This window comes from Podarcis bocagei, assembly GCF_964188305.1.
Source record: "Podarcis bocagei genome assembly, chromosome: 11".
Classification (NCBI taxonomy): domain Eukaryota; kingdom Metazoa; phylum Chordata; class Lepidosauria; order Squamata; family Lacertidae; genus Podarcis; species Podarcis bocagei.
Window position 1 is genome coordinate 4,344,048 of NC_138136.1, and position 20,164 is coordinate 4,364,211.

Genomic DNA, 20,164 nt, shown 5'->3' on the forward strand with positions numbered 1-20,164 from the left:
ACAACAGCTTTTGCCAAACCAATTCAAGATCTCAATTACAACAAGACATAAATGCTGAGACTGTGTACATGTTGCGGGTAGCAAATGCAATATACAGAAAAGTAAATTGAAATGGATTATTATTTTAAAGAATCAGCTTCTTAACCAGTTGCATATGAAAACATTCAGAATGCCAACGCATACCATTCTCCCTCTTCCAAAAGATGAATCTGTCTAAAGTTGTGGGGAGAAGTATCAGAGGGATGGGGAAAGAGGACAGTGCTAAACATACTCTCATTCTGTTTTTTAATGTTTTGATGACTGCCTTGTTCAGAGTGGTCACTGTTCATTCATTCATTCCTGGCTAGGTTCTCTGAACATCAGTCTTAGCATTAGGTGCACAAAATTCAGATGCTGTCCTGGCAAAGTAGTCACTTTTTATTTGTTTGATTCTTTGAATGTGACATAAAACAGCTACAGAGAGGTGCCATGGATTTGAAATAAAAATGGAGTCCCCTCCATCTGTTCAGACAAGAGCTCCTGTTGTAGATTACTTCCAGAAAATGTCAAACAGAAGGAGATTCTCCTGCAGAGGACAAGGACTAATGGTGGTAGTGGTGAGGAGTATATTTTTTAACCAAAAGTTCTTACTGGATTCCTTTTCTCTCCTAAAAATGCTGAGGGGGGGGGGGGTTCCACTCTTTCTTGCCACCCTCCGAAAATCTTAGCACTGCCTGACTGTATTTTAAATTTGTTTTCATGGTTTTGGAAAATCCCCTTCCCTTTTTCAGAGTGAAATCTATAAAAGGTTATGCAATTCACTCAGCGTTTGTGACCATCAGCGGCGTAGCGTGAGTTGTCAGCACCCGGGGCAAGGCAAGTAATTTGCGCCCCCTAACCCGGGGCAAGGCAAGTAATTTGCGCCCCCCCAACCCCTAACCTGCGAGTTGCCGCTGGCGCTGCCGCGCAAACAACGCTGCTTGCCCGGAGGAGGATGGAGGCAGAAGCAGCCGCCGCCTGTGGCTGGGCCGAGGGGATGGCAGCGGCGGCAGGGTGCGGAGGCTGCCCGTGCCCGGCCAGGCGTCGGTGGCGGCGTCGGCGCTGCTGCAGCGGCTGCTCCTCCTGCGAGCAGTGAGCGGAGCGCAGCCACAGCAACGGCGGGGGGCGCGCGCGCTAGGGCGCAAGGCTGGCGGTGGCGGCGGGGAGCCCGGCGGAGGAAGGAACTTGTCCCTTCCCTCTGGACTCGCGCCCCCCCAGATGTTGCGCCCGGTGCGGTCGGCACCCTTGGCACCCCCCACGCTACGCCACTGGTGACCATATAAGAAAAGGGTGAGCCATCCATTCTGCAAACAACATTCTTTTCAAATGCTAGCTTTCCTTCTAAGCTTCTAAAAGGGAACTTATTATAACAGTCAATGTGAAAAATAAAATTACCCACACCAAGTCACTGGAATCCCCCTTAGACCATCCACAGCAATGGATGGAATTTTGGAGTCTGCATCTAATTTACGCCATGAGTTACAATGGTGGTTTCCTTTTTAAATTTGTCTGTGTTTACATGTTACAATCTGTGCTCCTTGTGGCATCCTTCAAGGCCTTATACAAATAAACAGAAGGAGGTATTTCTGAGAGTGCACTGACCCAAGATACCTGACAGTCAGTTTACTGAAGTACATCCTTGCCAGCTGGCTCCCACCAAAAATGTAATGATTCAGCAATTTAATGGATCCTTAGTTTGGCAACCGTCCCCTAGTCAACGGCTCTCGGGAAATAAAATTATACAGGCTCAAGTCTCTGGCAGGTTTTCTAATTGTTTGCTTCTGGCATTAGCCCAGAAATGGGGCAGGCCTTGACTCACAGTAGAGCCCGTCTTGGAGTATTTTGATTCTTGAAGCAGGTTTTGATAAAGTCCGCCGGGAAAAAGTAATTTACTGTGCACATGAAGAAATGACAAAGATATCAGGGGAAAGCAGGTCTTTAAAACAATTTGAACATGAAACCTACCTCACAAGAAGTATAATCTTTGCACAGATATGTCTATTATCACAGCACTGCTGGTGCTGATTCCTTTACAAATATCATCTCTTTCTAGTTGTTGATGGATTTGCATACTTTTATTTTTTACCTTTATGAAGCCTAAAGGCTGAAATATGTTATAATGAGATTGCATTTTTAAAAACAAGCATTTAGTGCATAGATAAGGAACTAGTTTAAAAAGCAAACATTTATTGTTTAAAGGCTAAGCTTTTTATTTAGTCTTATCTATGTTAAACCACAGAGCCTAGGACTTGCTGATCAGAAGGTTGGTGGTTCAAATCCCCATGATGGGGTGAGCGCCCGTTGTTCGGTCCCTGCTCCTGCCAACCTAGCAGTTCAAAAGCACGTCAAAGTGCAAGTACAGTGGTACCTCGGGTTAAGTACTTAATTCGTTCTGGAGGTCCGTTCTTAACCTGAAGCACCACTTTAGCTAATGGGGCCTCCTGCTGCTGATGCGCTGCCGGAACATGATTTCTGTTCTCAGCCTCAAGCAAAGTTCTTAACCTGAAGCACTATTTCTGGGTTAGCGGAGACTGTAACCTGAAGCGTATGTAACCTGAAGCGTATGTAACCCGAGGTACCACTGTAGATATATAGGTACCGCTCCGGCGGGAAGGTAAATGGCGTTTCCGTGCACTGCTCTGGTTCGCCAGAAGCAGCTTAGTCATGCTGGCCACATGACCTGGAAGCTGTACGCCGGCTCCCTCGGCCAATAAAGCGAGATGAGCGCCGCAACCCCAGAGTCGGTCACGACTGGACCTAATGGTCAGGGGTCCCTTTACCTTTACCTTTATGCACTAAATGCATTCTTTCGTTGCTGATGTTTCCAAAATGTTCACAAAAATCACATCCATTCTTTTGAGCCCAAAACATCAGCACCGACAGAATGTGTTCTCCTAATTCCCCCTCACTCTGAATAGGCTTTGTTTTCCTTCAGTAATATTGACATAAAGCTAAATCTGATTTGTTATAGAGCATCTATACTTCATCACATTCAGTATATGGGCGTTTCAGGATTCCAGGTGGGCGGTAGGGGGTTCTACGGCACAAGCTGAATCCTCCTTCCACCGAGCCCTGGTGGGTGGTAAGGAAATTTTACCATCAAGAAAGATGCATTAGTGGGTGGTAGGTATAAAAAGGTTGACTACCCCTTATCTAAAGCTTTATGGTGTGAAGCAAGTGAATAGAGGTAATTCTCTTCCTAAAGAATAGAATTCAGGGTCACACAAAGCAAACAGAAAGGAAAGGAGTAGATTCCAAATAGACTTGTAATTGCCACCAGAATAGATCCTATGTGAAGAACGTTATCTAGAAATGAATGCTGGGGACAGCCAGGAGATGGGTGTCCTGTCCTCTCCACCCTGCATGGTTCACACATGCTTTTTCACAGGGTGTTTGACTATCTTGCCATCACAGAATACTGGACTAGATGGACTCTAACTGGATTTTTGGCCCTGCTATTCTGTTTACATCATTTTATGCTAGCTAGGATGCAAGCCTAGGCAGCCACATGCATTACTACACAGAGGACAATGCTCTGCTTGAGGTGGTCCTCTGTTTCAAGTTCAGTCCAAGTTCAGTCTAAAGACAAAGAACCAAAATAGGGAGACCAACAACCTTATTGTTGTCCATCAGCAATGAGCTCCTGGACAGCAGCCTGAGGAGGCACACAGGTCACCTAATCACTATGCTAAGATGTACTGTATTTATATTTAAATTACAGTCAAAGCCGCTCAACCTCCAAGGAAGGAGAGTCCACCACCTCTCTTGAGAATCCACTGTTCCACTGCTGAACAGCTCTTACTGTCAGAAAGTTTTCCTGATAAAAACAGACTTTCTTATTCCAAGAGGCTTTTGGGAACTGACTGCTTTAATGAAAGGGCAGGTGCGATGCTGCTTTTATTGTAATTATCTGTTTTTAATCGATCATACAAACACACACAAATACATGGTTATAGTTAAGAGCTGTCGGTGCCAGGGTTTGTGGGTGCCAGACTTCCGTAAACTCCTGGTTCTGAAAGGTGTTAGAATCAATGATTGGCATGTTAAAATTAGCTGCTGGAAATTAGCAAAGTGTTAAAATAAATGTCAAACCAGCTTCCTGGGTTCAGGAGATCGCCTGAGACATGGGCCATTAACAGAGAACAAAGACAGGGACAGGGACCATCAGCAAAGCAAAGACTCTGTGCTACTCGGCGAATGGATGGAGCCCTTCCCTGAATTCTGAGATAGTTAGCAGAGACGATGCAGAGAGGAAAGTAGGACTGCAGGTGGGGATGATGTGGGATGGTGGAAAATAATGCCAGTCTGTTAAATGCAGCAAACTAAAGAAAGGGTCAAAGAGCCATGGCTGGTGTCTTTCTGAATCCTAAATTGTGCCTATAGAGGAAGCAAGACCCTCCTGGAGTGTAACGCTGGGAACCCCTCCATTGTAGGCTCAGGTTGTATATATGTGCAAATAAACCCTATATTATAAAAACACCACAGTCTCTGCTGTACCTCATTTCCAAAAGGAAACAGATCGTGAGCAAAACATGTCTGGAACTCCCTGGAATCTTGCATGGCTCAAAGATGGGGGTAGCAAGTAATGATATAGTTTTAATTCTATCAATGTTTAATTGTATTTTAATGATTTCCCCCCCTGTGTTTTAAGCGGTTCCTTTTTTAGCTTAAAGTCCCTGTCAGGAAAGAAGCTGGGCTATAAATATAATAATAAATAATAATAATAATAATAATAATAATAATAATAATAATAATAATAATAATTTATAAATTTGCATTTCATCTATACATAAGTTAACCTCTAAAAAATATGCACATCCAAGTCCTCTTTTGCCCTCATTATGGTGATGCAGTTCCTCCTTTTTGTTTAAATAGTTTAAATAGTCACCCTAAGGACGGCAGAGAACAAAATTAGGTCATATACCTTTGATAATATTCACTGAGTGCTATGCCATTTATTTCCAAATCCGACATGTCCCAGAAACAAAGCTAGACACAGAAGATATTCTCCTACCCAACTGACATGCAGATATCTGCACTTAACACCCTAGTCATTCCTATTTTTAAATGCACATTTTTATTGTTCCACATAATGTTACTCTTTATCAAACTCTTTGCACCCTGCTTCCTTCATGCAGCTTCCTATGGTCTTTCAAGGGATTGTTAACCAAAGAATGGATCACAGTCTCTCTGCATGACTGGATTCAGAAACACTCCATTAAACCTTTCAGTATTTAATATAAAGAACAATCTCTCACCTCTGAGAAGATGAGCCAGTTGCCGAGTGATTAACTCTGGTGCTTCTTGGAGAATCTCTTTTGCTACCAGAGAGGAAGAGGTCTCCAGGTTGCCATCACATCGCTCTTCAGGGTTGATGACTCTGACAACAGCTGATTCCAAATTTTTATCTTCACTATAAAAGCAAAGGTTTCAAAAGTTTTCTTCTTTATGCCATTTCTCTGAACTATATGGCAAAGTCATCTAAATGCAGTTAGTTGATACTATGCAGTTAAGCAACACAATGATAACGCCATTCCATTTTGGTCATTATTATTTAAGATGTCTTGAAAAGAATGCCAGCACAGAAATTGCCTTTATATGTTTGTCACCCACTCCTCCCAACAGGATGGGTTCACAGGGTTGTTACACAAGCTGCACTTTGCATTTTGTCAGAAGCTGAAAAAGAGGAAGTTTGATTCACAGTTTTTCCTTTTATTACTTCCAGCATTGTGCAAAGAAGTTCCACAGGATATACACACCAGCATATTTTAAATGGTGAGACGGAGAGGCATTCTTTCTTACGAGTAGCCTCCCTGCCCTCCCTGCTAGTCCCAGAAAACACTTGACTTATGATCTGTGAATATACACAAAAAGTAACCCAAAATTAATTTTGCTTAAGGGCTCTTTGTCTCATCCCCAAAGCTCATCCCTCCAACTTCACCCTCAGTGTATCTTTGGAAGGAGGACAACTGCTGTGTGCCAGTTTTCAGACATGTGCTGCCAGAGCGGAAGGAAAGCATCATCTCTCCCCACGGCTCCCCATCTATTTCTGCAGAAGGGTGGAGTTCAGCAAGTTGCCAAATGTGGCTTCCCTTTAAAGATTTACCGTGGGGAAAGTAGGGTAGAAACCAGAATTGAAGAAATGAAGGAAGAAGGTGCCAGTACTGCGTACCTTGAGCACTCCCAGGAAAAAACACTTTTTATTCGTCTTTTAAAAAGCAACAAGTTTTTGTGTAAAAATAATCCAACTGACATCAATTGGTGGGGGGAGGGGGCTCAATTCTCCCACCCAACCTGAAACAAATATCATCTCCAGAGGAAGAGCTGAGGACCACAGAACAGGAAGAAATGCTCAAATTCTGCTGTCATCTGAATAATTATCAGCTGTGCCCTCCGCTGATGCTATTTCCATTTTTTTAAAGTCTGCACTTTAGCTGCACAACTGCATTTCACATCACACCTCATTTGGCCCTTAGGGTGAAGTCCAACATAGCACTAAGTCTCTCATTCTGTCAGTGCAAGGATTTCTTCTTGTGCAATAGAACATTATCCCACACACACCCTTAATCTGTTCTAGGCCTTCGCCCACCCCCTGGAGCAGATCTGAAGAGGGTGTGGGGCTCACATGGGGGGAGGAGAGAGGGGAAAGTCCCTCTGCCAAGTGGAAATCCATATGCTGATGGGACACAGTAGTTGAAAAGCACTCAGCCTTTAATGTGTTCTTGATGATGCCATTCATGAGCACTTTGTCATTATAACAGCTTTGTATGGGTGCACGAAACACAGGGCCCTTCTGAGCAACCCCATCCAGAAATTCTGTGCTCTATTCACAGATCAAACAAGGGAAGGGTTCACAGCACCCCTCAAAACTGGGCATTCTTGTACCACTCAGCGCATATCTATGTGTTGCTGGGCAAGAAAGAGATATAAGCAGAGAGAGATAAAAAGATAGAACATTCATGCATCTATGACTTGAGTGTGTGATCTCCAACATGTGATCTTTGTAATCACATGAACTGTGTAAATAGGTACAGAAAAGTTAAGGAGTTTTGTTGTCTTAACTGTTTCATTGCGTATTCATCATGACAACAGCTTGTACTCTGATGAGAACAAAGGCAAGTCTCACACTTGGGATTTTCAAGATTTACCAAGGGTAAATCTTTGCCAAGTTCACGTTTGCTAGTAATCAGATATGGAGCATGATACCTTGTCAGTGCACTGCTGTTCACAAGCGTAAGAGACAATTTCCCTTCATCGTTCAGCTGATACAAATTGATTTCATCACAGAAGATATGGAGAGACTCTGGGAGATTCAGTTCCTCCAAAATAAACCTCGTTTCTGTGCAGTAGCAGAATTCTCTTCTTGGTATGTTCAGTACAGGCAAGCACAGAATGTTAGGTGGACTGACCTGTAAGGAGAGAATCCCTGTGAATTAGAAAACACTCAAAAACTGTGAATATTTTTTCATAATGGACAGGCTTGAACTTAAAACTTTCCATCACTGCAATTTCATACATTACTTTCTTCTTTCACAAGTGGGGGGGGGGGTGAGGTATACATCATGGTGTACAAGAGACATGAATGGTGAGGGAACTACCGAAGTGACTTGCAACACCTGTGCCGTATTTGCCTTCCTGCCTGAAAACATGTGAAACTACACCAGCAGCAAGTGCAAGTTGCCTTGCTGGAAGAGAAGGTCCAGCAACCTGAGGCCCACGTATCTAAACTTCAAGCTACTGGGCAAGATGAGGAGATTCTTGCTCGATCAGAGTGGATCAGAGTATCATGGACTTGCTGGATGCAGAGGAGTGTTGGGAGGCAGCAGCCAGAGAAGCCCCTAGGGCACCTCCAGGGGAAGAAGGCTCCAAGCCAGGGGATTGTTGGTGGGGTGACAATGAGTGGTCAGAAGGAGAAAGAGCAGACGGGGGGGGGGAGGAGGTGCCAGCAGCAGAAGAGGTGGCAGGGTTTAGTGAACAGGAAGAGGCTGTGGCAGAGAGACTGCAGCGACTCTGCAGACTCTGAGAGACTCTGACTCTGAGACTGCAGCGGAGGCTGGAGGGAAGGGTGGCCAAGAGGCAGAGTGGAGACAGGCTGCCAAAGAATCCAGGTAGTCTCCCCCTCCTGCTGCGACCAGCTCCTCTCCCCACTGGTCTTCCAGAACTTGCAGAGAAATAAAACAGGCAGAGGAGAGAGGGGTTGTGTGCAGAGGCAGCCTGGGACTGTGTGGGAAAGACCCTGGAGAGGAAGAGTCCTAGTGGGCACTCTACTCTGCCTTGGGCAAACCAAGACCATACCTGGAGTACTATGTCCAGTTCTGGACACCACAATTCAAGGATATTGACAAGCTGGAGTGTGTGCAGAAGAGGGCGACCAAGATGATAAAGGGTCTGGAAACCAAGCCTTATGAGGGACGGTTGAGGGATTGTGATGATAATAGTGCAAGGCAGATGACGGGGAGAGGGCAGTCAGTCTATGGGCAGTTAAGGACAATGCATACAAGTGTGGACAGAGATAGACATCCTTGACTCAGGGAAAATTACATAACTGAGATGGCTTTTGGATGGCTGTGATGAATCTATAAGGGGGAAAATGCAGGCAATAAAGCAGTGATCCAGCATTAGTTCCCCAATCATAAAATCAGAATATTTTATTATTGATCTCATCCAGTTTTATAGTTAGGTGAATAAGATCAACATGTTACAATGGGATTATAATTATTTTAAAATATAGTGTAATATCAGTAGAAAATACTTTACCTTTTCAAGATAGTAGGCATATGTTAAAGCTGAAATAAGTGAATCCAAATCACAGGTTTTATTTCCAAGTACTACATGTACTTTATCCAAATGTTTATTTCGACTCTGGAACAGAAGACAGTTTTTAAATAGTAGGGGGAAAGGGAATAGAGACATAAGATATCTTTCAAAATAACTAAATATTTTGCAAAGTTGATCTGATCCCAGACTTCTCATTCTTAATTGTCAAAGCTTTTTTCTTCACTTATTCATTTAAATTATTTTGCACACAAAAATAATTGGAAGTTTGGGTAAGTGAGGACAGGAGTATTTCTGACCTTGCATAACCCAGGATACTTCCCTACCCCACAGAGTTCCTTCCCACAGATATGCATACATGTACACACAAACACTTTTGCACCTCACAACAAAACTGCTGGTGTGTGCAGTAAAGCCACAACTTTCTGTGCTCATATCCAATACTTGTTTTAAATAACCTGAGTCCACAGTGGAAGCCCAGATGGACAAACCAAAATGAAAAATAGCGGGACAGCACAGACATGCCTTTAAGCAAAATAAAAAATAAAAAAGATTCATAAGAAAGCATTAAGTAGACTGATTAATGATGCAAAACATATCAGGAGATGTTGAAGGAACTGACTGTGATCAGCCTAGAGAAAAGAAGCCTAAAGTGTCCCTGCATATTTAAAAAAGCCTTAAAGGAGACGAAGAATGCCAGGCCTCTGCTCACTGCACCTCACACCATAGTTTCAGGTGTGCCTTCTGCTATCCTTAAGACTTCAGAATCAGATACCTGTATTGACTATGAATTTCTAAAATCAGTGAAATCATATGAAAATCAAGATGTTAAAATGAATAAGAAATCTTTGACATTTGGGCAGCTGCCAAATATAATAACATAATCTTTAGAGAAAACTAGTAACAAATCATGGTTGAATGTGTATTAGTGTATTAGTGGTAAAAAAAAAGTGAAAAAGAACAAGTTTGAAATACAGGTACGATGTCATGGAAAATACTCCTATTATTTGTATTCATCATTAGACTTAGTGAACCAGAAATAAATGCTAAAGGAGTTATGGGGAAACTCCCATAGTTTAATCATTATTCCCAATATGGCCAAGTGAATTAAATCATGGAAGGAAGAGAATCAAGCACCTGCACAGCTGAGGAAGTGCCTTTTCTCCCCCCCCTTTTTTTTTCTTTTTTTGGTTGTCTAGTGTATATATATATATATATATTTAAATGATCTTTATTTCTTTTAAAACTTACAAGAAAAGAAAAAAGAAGAAAGGAGGCGAGAGAGAAAGAGAAAATAGAGCAGAGAAGAAAAAAAAGAGAGAAAAGAAAAAACAATACAATAAACAATACAAAACACAACCTTAACACACTAAACAAAACAACAACAATTTAACAGCATATACCATACCATTTCATTACTCTATCTTTCATTCCCTTATTTCATCAACCTCCTCTCACCTCTCTTTTTGTATTCCACTTCTATTACTTGTTTCAGCAATTCCTTTCCATCTTTATTTTTATCATTATGAATATCTTAACATATTTTTACCTTATTTTCCATTAATACTGAAATACTTATTTATACTTAACTCCTTATAACATTTCTGCTAAAGCCATAAAGTTTCATTCCAACAATTTTCTAACACTCATTAAATTTACAATATTTCTATATATAAACTTTAAACTTTCCCAATCTTCTACCACCATCTCTTCTCCCTGGTCTCGGATTCTGCCAGTCATTTCCGTCCATTCCATATAGTTCATCAACCTGGAGATCTTCTGTCTGAGGCTCTTAAATCTTTTCCAAGTCCCTTCTGCAGTTTTTCTTCATATTCTTTGATGCTGAAGATGCTGAAGCGCAGGTCTTGGGGGGCCCCCGACCCAACCATGCCCCCATTCCCTCCACAGCTCCACAGTTAAAGTCTCCACAGCTAAAACCAATGTCCATACAATATCTCAAATCATGTTTCAAGGCTCCTCCAGATCCAAAGGCCCCCACCACTCCAATCACCTCCTGACCCAGATTCAGGACCCAAAGGTCAGAAAATCTCTGCATGAAAGAGTCTATCCAACCTTCCTTCTCCAATCCGAGCAGGGCTCCAATCTTCAAATTCTGACTTTTTCTATATTCATTCATAAAAGGCCTCCACTTATAGTCCTCAATTTGCCTCTGTAAGACTGGGGCTTCCACTTGTATTATTTTAGGTTCAACAACACCAACATTCTCCTTCATCTTCTCCCCAGTTTGTCCTGTCAAAGTAGGTTCCTGTGTCAAATCCTGAACAATTTCTGTATTAATGATCACTTTTTGTCCCAAATTAATCATTTTTTTGTCCCAAGTTCTCAAGTTTGGTATTCATAACATCCGTCTTCTTCTGGAGCTGTTCCAACGAATAGCTTATCTTACATAATACAGTCACTAAGGCTCCTTCTGTCAACATTCTTAAAATCCAAGGTCAATCTCTAATTCACAGAGTTCTTATCTTGTAGCTGGAAAAACCCCAGCTCCACTCTTGTAACAATTTCAAAAGCTCCCTCTAGAGGAAAACAGTCTCCACTTGTATCAGTCCTTTCAAACACAATTTAACCTATAAAGTTAGTTTCAGTTTTCAGTTACTTTGCCTGCTTTTTAAACGCAGATGAGGACAATGGAAACAATATATTTCTCTTATTTAGCTAGCTGTCAAAAAACGTCACTCTTTCTGGCAGCCCGTTTCCAGGTTCGGAGCAGTGGTAATTTGGTTTTTCACTCTCTCCTGCAGGCTCACTAGGTCCAAAATTCCCCCCCCCTCTTCTCCTGCTTCCAAGCGGGGTTTAATAGTTTTAGCTGATGGAGATTTAATCCTTTACAAAAATAAACTTTCCAAGGCTTTAACTTGCAACTTCTTTGCTTCAATCTATTTACAAAAAAGGAAGGCGGACTTCCTGTTTAAAACCTTCCCGTTTCGATGCCAAATTAATGAATTTAAAGATCTAATTTTCCGTTCTACTCATGGGTAGTTGTTTAAAATCCAATTGTCCACAGGAAAAAGTCAGCGCTCTCCAGCAACAGCAATGCGGCTTCACTCCGTGAAAGAAGCAGTCAATTCGAAGCACCGCGCCGCTCACCCCACTTCGCTCCGGATCCCCAAATCAGGGTTTCCCCGCGAGTAGGGGAGGCGCAAAGGGTGCCAGCCGAATCCCAAGTTCACAGGCTTCTTCCGCCTGTGATTTCAGTGGGTCTCTGCCTTCACCGTGGCGGTCAGACCCTAATTTCCACGGAGCAAATTCCTCCCGATCGGAGGAACTCCGCCATTGCCTGGAGGCGCCAACCCGGAAGTCCGAGGAAGTGCCTTTTCTTCTATCATTATAGCCTCCACAGGAAGCTTACTGAAAATCAATTCAGCATGGCAGGACTCCATGGAAGGTTGCAGCACTGATCTATTCACTGCTTTCCAGTGGGTGGTTATGTTGGTTTGCTGCAGCAAAGCCAGCCAAGGAACCAATGAAACTGTCTTGTATTGTGTCACCCATTTGGCTCATAATTGTCTACACTGACTGGCACCTGCTGTCCAGGATTTCAGACAGGCACATTCTGGGCCCTACTCAGGGGGGGCCAGAGACTGAGCCTGGGACTTTCTCCATGCAGAGAAGGTGCTCTGAGCTACAACCTTTCCCAAAGATAGAGGGTGAAGCATCTAGCAGCTGTTGTTTCAGGACTATGAGATTCTGCCTTATAATAATGTAATGGATCATTAGTCTATCTGGCTCAGTAAGGTTCACACTGACTGGAAACAGCTCTACTTGTAGATGCTGAGCATTGAACCTGGGACTTTCGGCACACAGAGCAGAGGCTCTACCAGCTAGGGTGGCCCCAAGGTACCTTAGTCATTAAGGTCCCACAGGACTCACTGCTGTTTCTGTTCAGCATTAGGACTCTTCACACAACCAACTGCAGCTGCCTAATAATCAGGTTTACATGATTAGCCAAGTCACCTAAAAGAAGCTTTGAAAAATCATAACTACTGTGTGGCCAGAATAAATTACTTTCAGCAGCTTCCACAAAAGGCCACAGTGCTGTTGTTTTCATGCTAGCAATTCAAAGGGCATCCATAACTTTTGTGAAATGAAATAGGATTACACAGAAATATGATATGTCTCCCAATAAATATGTTGGGTTTTTTAAAAAAATCAAAAATCTGAAATGTCTGCTCTACTGTCTTTCTGGATAGACACAGCTGCTGTATGTATTTTATAATTTTGCAAAACACATGTATAGTACAGCCAAGTATAGTATAGTATTTTATAGTATGTCCTTCTTCCTCTTCCTTGCCAACTGTCTCTTCAGAAGCTAAGAGAGTTATCAATTCTATCAAGGCACCATCCTTTTCCCCCAGCATTGATTATTCTGGGTGGGTAACAAGCAATGAAAATGTTCTATTGCCCTGCCTGCCTTCCTCTTACCAAGATTGTTACCTCTTAGCAAAAACAATGCATAAATCATGCTCCTGGAGTAGTTGTTTGGAAACACCCCTGTTGCTTCCTTTAGTAATATGATCCTTCACTTTTTATATTTCTAATTAATTCCACCAATTTCTGCTAAAGCGTTGCAGTTTACACTATTTCAGATGTATATATTTTATTTCTCTGATGCAGCAGACATTCTGAAAAATAGTTCTTCTCCCTTGTATGTCAACTGAACTATAATGGTTCTGTTGGTGAAAACATATTTTGCTCTTGCTCTCCAGTATAATCAGAACTATTTCCTTCTTTGAGATAATAATGGTTGTAATTCAGCTTTCTTTCGTCTTCCCACACATGTATATATTTAGCCTGCAGACATTCAATTAGCTATTAGAAGATATTGCAAGGTCAAACTTGAAATTTTCTCTTCAAGTTCAGAGAAAACTTCCTAAGGAACTGATTCTGCCTGGAGGAATCCATCTTCAGCCACAAATTCCCTGATCAATAAACACACACAAACTCCCAAGTTAGTGAGGACTAGGAATGAGATGCAACCTTGGCAGCTGATCTGGATTTATGGCTCATAATAAAACTTGCATTTCTCCATGACCAAGTATTTTCAGATAACGACTAAAGGACTTGTACATTGTTTTGCAAGGTATTAGCCAGGATGATGTATGATAACAATTCAATAGTAATTGATTTGTAATTATACACTGTCACACACAGCAGACTAAAAGCTGGCAAGTTCCACTAAAATATCAGAATTAATACTGATTTTATAACCAAATGAAGATGTAAGATCAGCTTGTGTGTCTTTTTAGAAGGCTTCTGCCATACGTATTTCTTTCTACAAACCAAGGTGACATTCAGCCTACCACAGCAAACACCAGTAGCAATGCTAACAGCCTACAATGTTTTTAAAAATTCCTCATCAATAAAAACACCTTTCATATCCAATACATGCTTAACTTAAAAAGGATATTAAAACCAGAAACACATTAAATCCTATTCTCTAAAAGTCTTCTTCAGACTGATACTTTGGCATGCATGTCTCCTTAGACCAGTGTTTCCCAACCGGTGTTCCGCGGCACACTAGTGTGCCGCGAGAGATTGCCTGGTGTGCCGTGGGAGGGAGGCGGGCGAGTCGGGCGGCGAGAGGCGGGGCGGCGGCGAGGATCCGCGTCGAGCCGGGGGCGGCTCCGCGGTGGTGGTGCCGAGGTTTCTCTCTCCATTCTCCCCTCACACACACACACACAGGAAATAACACAGGATCAGCTGGCAGGACCCGGCCAATGGGGCGGCGGCGGGGCAGCGCGCGCAAAAGGGAGGAGCGCGAGACAGCGGACGAGGAGGAGGCCGGCATGTCCGGGCAGCAGCAGCAACAACAACAGCAGCAGCAACTCCCGGCGACGGCTCCTCAAGCCCCGGGCAACCCTACTCCCTCACCGGCCTCGGCCTCTCTCCTGCTCCACCCGCCACCGCCTCCCCCGCCGCCACCGGCCACCTCGGCCCCGCCGCCGCCCCCTCCTCCGCCCGCTATCGCCGCCACCACCACAACAGCCGCCGCCGCCTCAGCTGGGCCCATGCCTGCCGGGAGCGGCGGCGGCAGCAGCAGCAGCAGCAGCGCCCCGGCGCCCTTCCCTCACGGCGGCGACCCGGCCCTGCAGTGGCGTAGCGTGGGGGGTGCAGGGGGGGCCGGCCGCACCGGGCACAACATCTGCAGGGGGCGCACTCGCAGCTCTCTGCCCCTCCCGAGGTACTATTTCTGGGTTAGCGGAGTCTGCAACCTGAAGCGTATGTAACCCGAGGTACCACTGTACTTCCAAGTCAGCGTGCAAGGGATTGCAGGACCGGCGGACTTGGCGGTGGGGGTGGTTGCTGGAGCCTTGTCTGTCCTTTCAGCCCCGCACCTACCGCAGACCCCTTCCTATGCCACTGGTAGCTAGGCGAGGCGGGGGGCACTGGGCGCCACACCTCGGCGCCTGCAGCGTGCCTGAGCCATGCGTCTGCGGGCGAACTGCCCGCAAGCTCCGCTCTGGCCTCTGCCCACCGCCTCAGCCTCCCTACAGCTGAGGGGGAGGCTGCAGCGAGGCTCCACGCAGCGCGCCCTGCCATGGCTCGCCCCCATGGCACTCGCCCCTGGCTGCAGGACGCGCGCGCCGCCCCGGGCCCCTGAGCGGCTAGCTGCGCGGCTGCGCTGAGCGCAAGGAATATGTCCTCTCCGAGTTCGGCGCCCTCTTCGTGGGCAGCGCGAACCGCATCTCCAGCTTCGGGTGGAACTTTGGCCAGGTAGGGGGAAGCCTTTGGGCGGGGGGGGGGCTGGAGACCGGGGTGGGGAGGGGTTAGGAGAGATGCTACCGGCGCCGTCCAGAAATGCCCAGAGCAACTGGAGCTCAGCTACGCGCACACATGCGCCCTCCAAATCCCGTTTCCCACCCCTTTCTCAAAAGAAGAGAGAAAAAATGGGTCCTGGGTGTGAAACCAAAGGACCTTTCCAGCTCCTCCTCAATTCCAGGTGTGGATGGCAATGCCTCATGTCTCCTCCCCCGCGACCAGAGCACACTTCCTAGGCTGGTTGGACGGTCCCTGGGGGTCTTCGGGTTGCCATATTTTGAAGAGCAAAAAACAGGACACATTTGTCGACTTCTGCTTTTAGCTATGGATCAGTGGCCTAGCGTGGGGGGTGCAGGAGGGGCCGGCCACACCGGGCGCAACATCTGGGGGTTAGTGTTAGGGGGCTCAAATCCACGGGTTAGGGGGCGCAAATTACTTGCATTGCCCCGGGTGCTGACAACCCACGCTACGCCACTGCGGCCCTGAACGAGCAGAAGGAGCTCAAGTGACACTGCGCGCTGACGTCACGGGGCTGTAATGGTGGTGTGCCTCGAGATTTTTTTCATCAAACAAGTGTGCCTTTGCCCAAAAAAGGTTGGGAAACACTGCCTTAGACAATGACCACCATAAAGTGGGTGCCACAACTGAAAAGGCCCTACTGTATTTAATGTACTTTAATCTTTGTTGAAAGCCACCCAGAGTGGCTGGGGAAACCCAGCCAGATGGGCAGAGAATAAATGAATGAATGAATGAATGAATGAATGAATGAATAAATAAATATTATTATTGCATCCCAGGACATATTTAACTTTATAAATGGAAGGACCTCTCAACAGGGCTCCCCTGTAGTTCTGACAAGATGAGAAGACTGATATTTTTGCTTGCTGAGGCAAGACTATCCCTTGCTCAAACATGGCGAAATCTAGACCTATGGTTAAAAAATTATGAAAGTTGTCTCTAGCTTCCATAAAACCCTGATTGATAGAATAACACAGGCACGGGGGGGGGGGCTGGGTGCTCCAACCTGCTCAACATTCCCCATGAAGGAACTGGGCACCCACAATTCTTTGCGCAGGGGTGTGTGTGCCTGATGGGTACCCACGGTCCCAGGGCCAGGCCTGTAGAATAACATAGAATGATCCAGTAGAAAAACTAAATAGAGGAACAAATAATATAAAGACATGAATACTCACCCAGTAGCTGGCAATATTGTATGGAGGGAGATTTGTTTATGTTATCACTTATGCTCATGTTTAGTTTGTTTAGGGGTGTGTGGGTTTGTTGTTATGAAAAACAACAAAATTATTTATACACACACACACGTTGAAAAGATTTATATGGAAAGATATACCTTTTAAAATATGCTTGGCCAGAGCTAGTTCCAAAGCTAACTTATCTATTTCAAGCTCTCCCAGTTTGGATCCGCCCCCCCCCCATCCAACTCTGCGAGTGGCAGAAAAAACAACATTCATTTATCTTCTCACATAAAAAGCCACGAGCTAGTCCCAAATTTCGGCACCTTCCCTCCTCAGAAGGAGGATGGGGAATTCCAAACATAGAACTATACTACATCTCCAAGCAAGTGTGCCACATAATCCCATACATCCTGGAAGACGAAGCGAAACAATGGGTGCACATGGAGATAGATAAAGCTGGAAATACCTCCACGACAGCGTACCCATTTCCCCAAAAGAAACCAAGAAAAATCCCCACAACACTAAATAGGTTAAAGCATGGAAGGAAAAAGTAGGGAAGTTGGCCCCACCCATATCTCCACTACGGGACGTGGGTGGCGCTGTGGTCTAAACCACAGAGCCTAGGGCTTGCCAATCAGAAGGTTGGCAGTTCAAATCCCCGCGACGGGGTGAGCTCCCGTTGCTCGGTCCCTGCTCCTGCCCACCTAGCAGTTTGAAAGCACGTCAAAGTGCAAGTAGATAAATAGGTACTGCTATGGCGGGAAGGTAAACGGTGTTTCCATGCACTGCTCTGGTTCGCCAGAAGTGGCTTAGTCTTGCTGGCCACATGACCTGGAAGCTGTACGCAGGCTCCATCAGCCAGTAAAGTGAGATGAGCACCACAACCCCAGAGTCGTCCGTGACTGGACCTAACGGTCAGGGGTCCCTTTACCTTTACATCTCCACTAATTCCCCTGACCCATCACCCACAATTTCACCAAGCATCCCAAAGCATTGAAATAAAAACCTGGTAAACCAAAGGCCTATATTGCTTAACCAACTTATACAAAAATGGCAAGCCCATAACAATACAGGAAATACAAGATAAACTAGGGGACACTCCAATACCCTGGCTAACCCACCACCAACTACAAGCCTTCCTAAATAACCCAGCAACAAAAACAGCAGCCAGCAGGCCACTGACTAGATTTGAGAAAATCCTCCTAACAACAGAGGGACACAGCAAAGGGGTGGTCTCTACAATATATAAAATACTACTCCAAGACGCTACAGACCCCCTTTGTTGTTGTTGTTTAGTCGTTTAGTCGTGTCCGACTCTTCGTGACCCCATGGACCAGAGCACGCCAGGCACTTCTGTCCTCCACTGCCTCCCGCAGTTTGATCAAACTCATGCTGGTAGCTTCAAGAACACCATCCAACCATCTCATTCTCTGTCGTCCCCTTCTCCTTGTGCCCTCCATCTTTCCCAACATCAGGGTCTTTTCCAGGGAGTCTTCTCTTCTCATGAGGTGGCCAAAGTATTGGAGCCTCAGCTTCACGATCTGTCCTTCCAGTGAGCGCTCAGGGCTGATTTCCTTCAGAATGGAGAGGTTTGATCTTCTTGCAGTCCATGGGACTCTCAAGAGTCTCCTCCAGCACCATAATTCAAAAGCATCAATTCTTCGGCGATCAGCCTTCTTTATGGTCCAGCTCTCACTTCCATACATCACTACTGGGAAAACCATGGCTTTTACTATACGGACCTTTGTTGGCAAGGTGATGTCTCTGCTTTTTAAGATGTTGTCTAGGTTTGCCATCGCCTTTCTCCCAAGGATCAGGCGTCTTTTAATTTCGTGACTGCTGTCACCATCTGCACTGATCATGGAGCCCAAGAAGGTAAAATCTCTCACTGCCTCCATTTCTTCCCCTTCTATTTGCCAGGAGGTGATGGGCCCAGTGGCCATGATCAACCAACTTATACAAAAATGGCAAGCCCATAACAATACAGGAAATACAAGATAAACTAGGGGACACTCCAATACCCTGGCTAACCCACCACCAACTACAAGCCTTCCTAAATAACCCAGCAACAAAAACAGCAGCCAGCAGGCCACTGACTAGATTTGAGAAAATCCTCCTAACAACAGAGGGACACAGCAAAGGGGTGGTCTCTACAATATATAAAATACTACTCCAAGACGCTACAGACCCCCTTACCACCATTAAAAACCAATGGAAGCAGAACACAGGACATGAATTAAACCATACCCAATTCAAATCCATCTCAGTCAAAAGAAGAGAACTCACCCTAAAACTTATACATAGATGGAACCTAACAGCACAAAAGCTAACAGAGATACACCCAAGAACTTCATCTAAATGCTGGAGAGGCTGCACAGCAATAGGCACATACCGAAAGTCGGCTTCCAGGTGGAAAAATCAAAATTAGAAACCGAATTGTTAGAACCCAATACCAAGAATTTATCTAGAATGTACAACTTGTTGTTGAAATGGAACACACAGGATGAAACAGTTAAATCGGCTATGATTAAGTGGGCTCAGGATGTTGGACATAACATTATGTCAGCTGACTGGGAATGGTTATGGAACACCGGTATAAAATTTACGGCATGTAATGCCTTAAAGGAAAACATCATGAAAATGGTATACAGGTGGTACATGACCCCAGTCAAGCTGGCAAAAATCTATCATTTGCCCGATAACAAATGTTGGAAGTGTAAAGAGACTGAAGGTACCTTCTATCACCTTTGGTGGACATGCCCGAAGATTAAGGCCTTCTGGGAAATGATCTATAATGAAATGAAAAAGGTACTTAAATGTACTTTTTCTAAAAAACCAGAGGCCTTCCTCTTGGGCATTGTCGGCCAATTGGTGACAAAGAAAGATAGAGCTTTTTTCATGTATGCCACAACAGCAGCAAGAATACTCATCGCAAAGTATTGGAAGACACAAGACCTACCCACTTTGGAAGAATGGCAGATGAAAGTGATGGACTACATGACATTGGCCGAGATGACAGGCAGAATCCGTGACCAACGAAAAGAGACGGTAGAAGAAGAATGGAGAAAATTTAAAAGCTATCTTAAGGGCTACTATAAACTTAATGAATGTTAAAATGTCGTAGTTTCCAGAAACAAAGGGGTACAGGGACATAAGGTCAGAGTGTAAGAGAGGACTAAGATGATAGAGATTGGAAAGTAATAATTGGGAGTTGCTAGTTGAACTATGGACATTGGGATGCAGAGAGGGGGGGTATGGGGAAGTCCTAGAAAGGAGGTTTATGAAAATATGTTTGAAACTATACGTGTATGTTCGTCATTTTTAATGTTTGTCTGTTTTTCTCAAAAATGTTGTAAAACCAATAAAAATTTTATATATATATAAAAAAAGCAATA

The 20,164-nt window shown here is 44.6% G+C and overlaps 1 protein-coding gene across 9 annotated transcripts in view; it reads right to left on the minus strand.

Annotated features, from left to right (window-relative positions):
• PRUNE2 (prune homolog 2 with BCH domain) overlaps positions 1-20,164 on the minus strand; it is a 138,397-nt gene that overhangs the window by 96,569 nt on the left and 21,664 nt on the right. For all 9 annotated transcript variants that reach the window (XR_014013088.1, XR_014013089.1, XM_081213491.1 and 6 more), the window contains exons 2-4: positions 8,776-8,880; positions 7,225-7,427; positions 5,277-5,431 (exon numbers count right to left, since the gene is read on the minus strand). Coding sequence is in view for 7 of the 9 variants with exons in the window: in XM_081213491.1 (XP_081069617.1) it covers positions 5,277-5,431; positions 7,225-7,427; positions 8,776-8,880 (463 nt within the window). In the remaining 2 variants the exon portion in view is untranslated. The remainder of the gene's footprint in view (positions 1-5,276; positions 5,432-7,224; positions 7,428-8,775; positions 8,881-20,164) is intronic.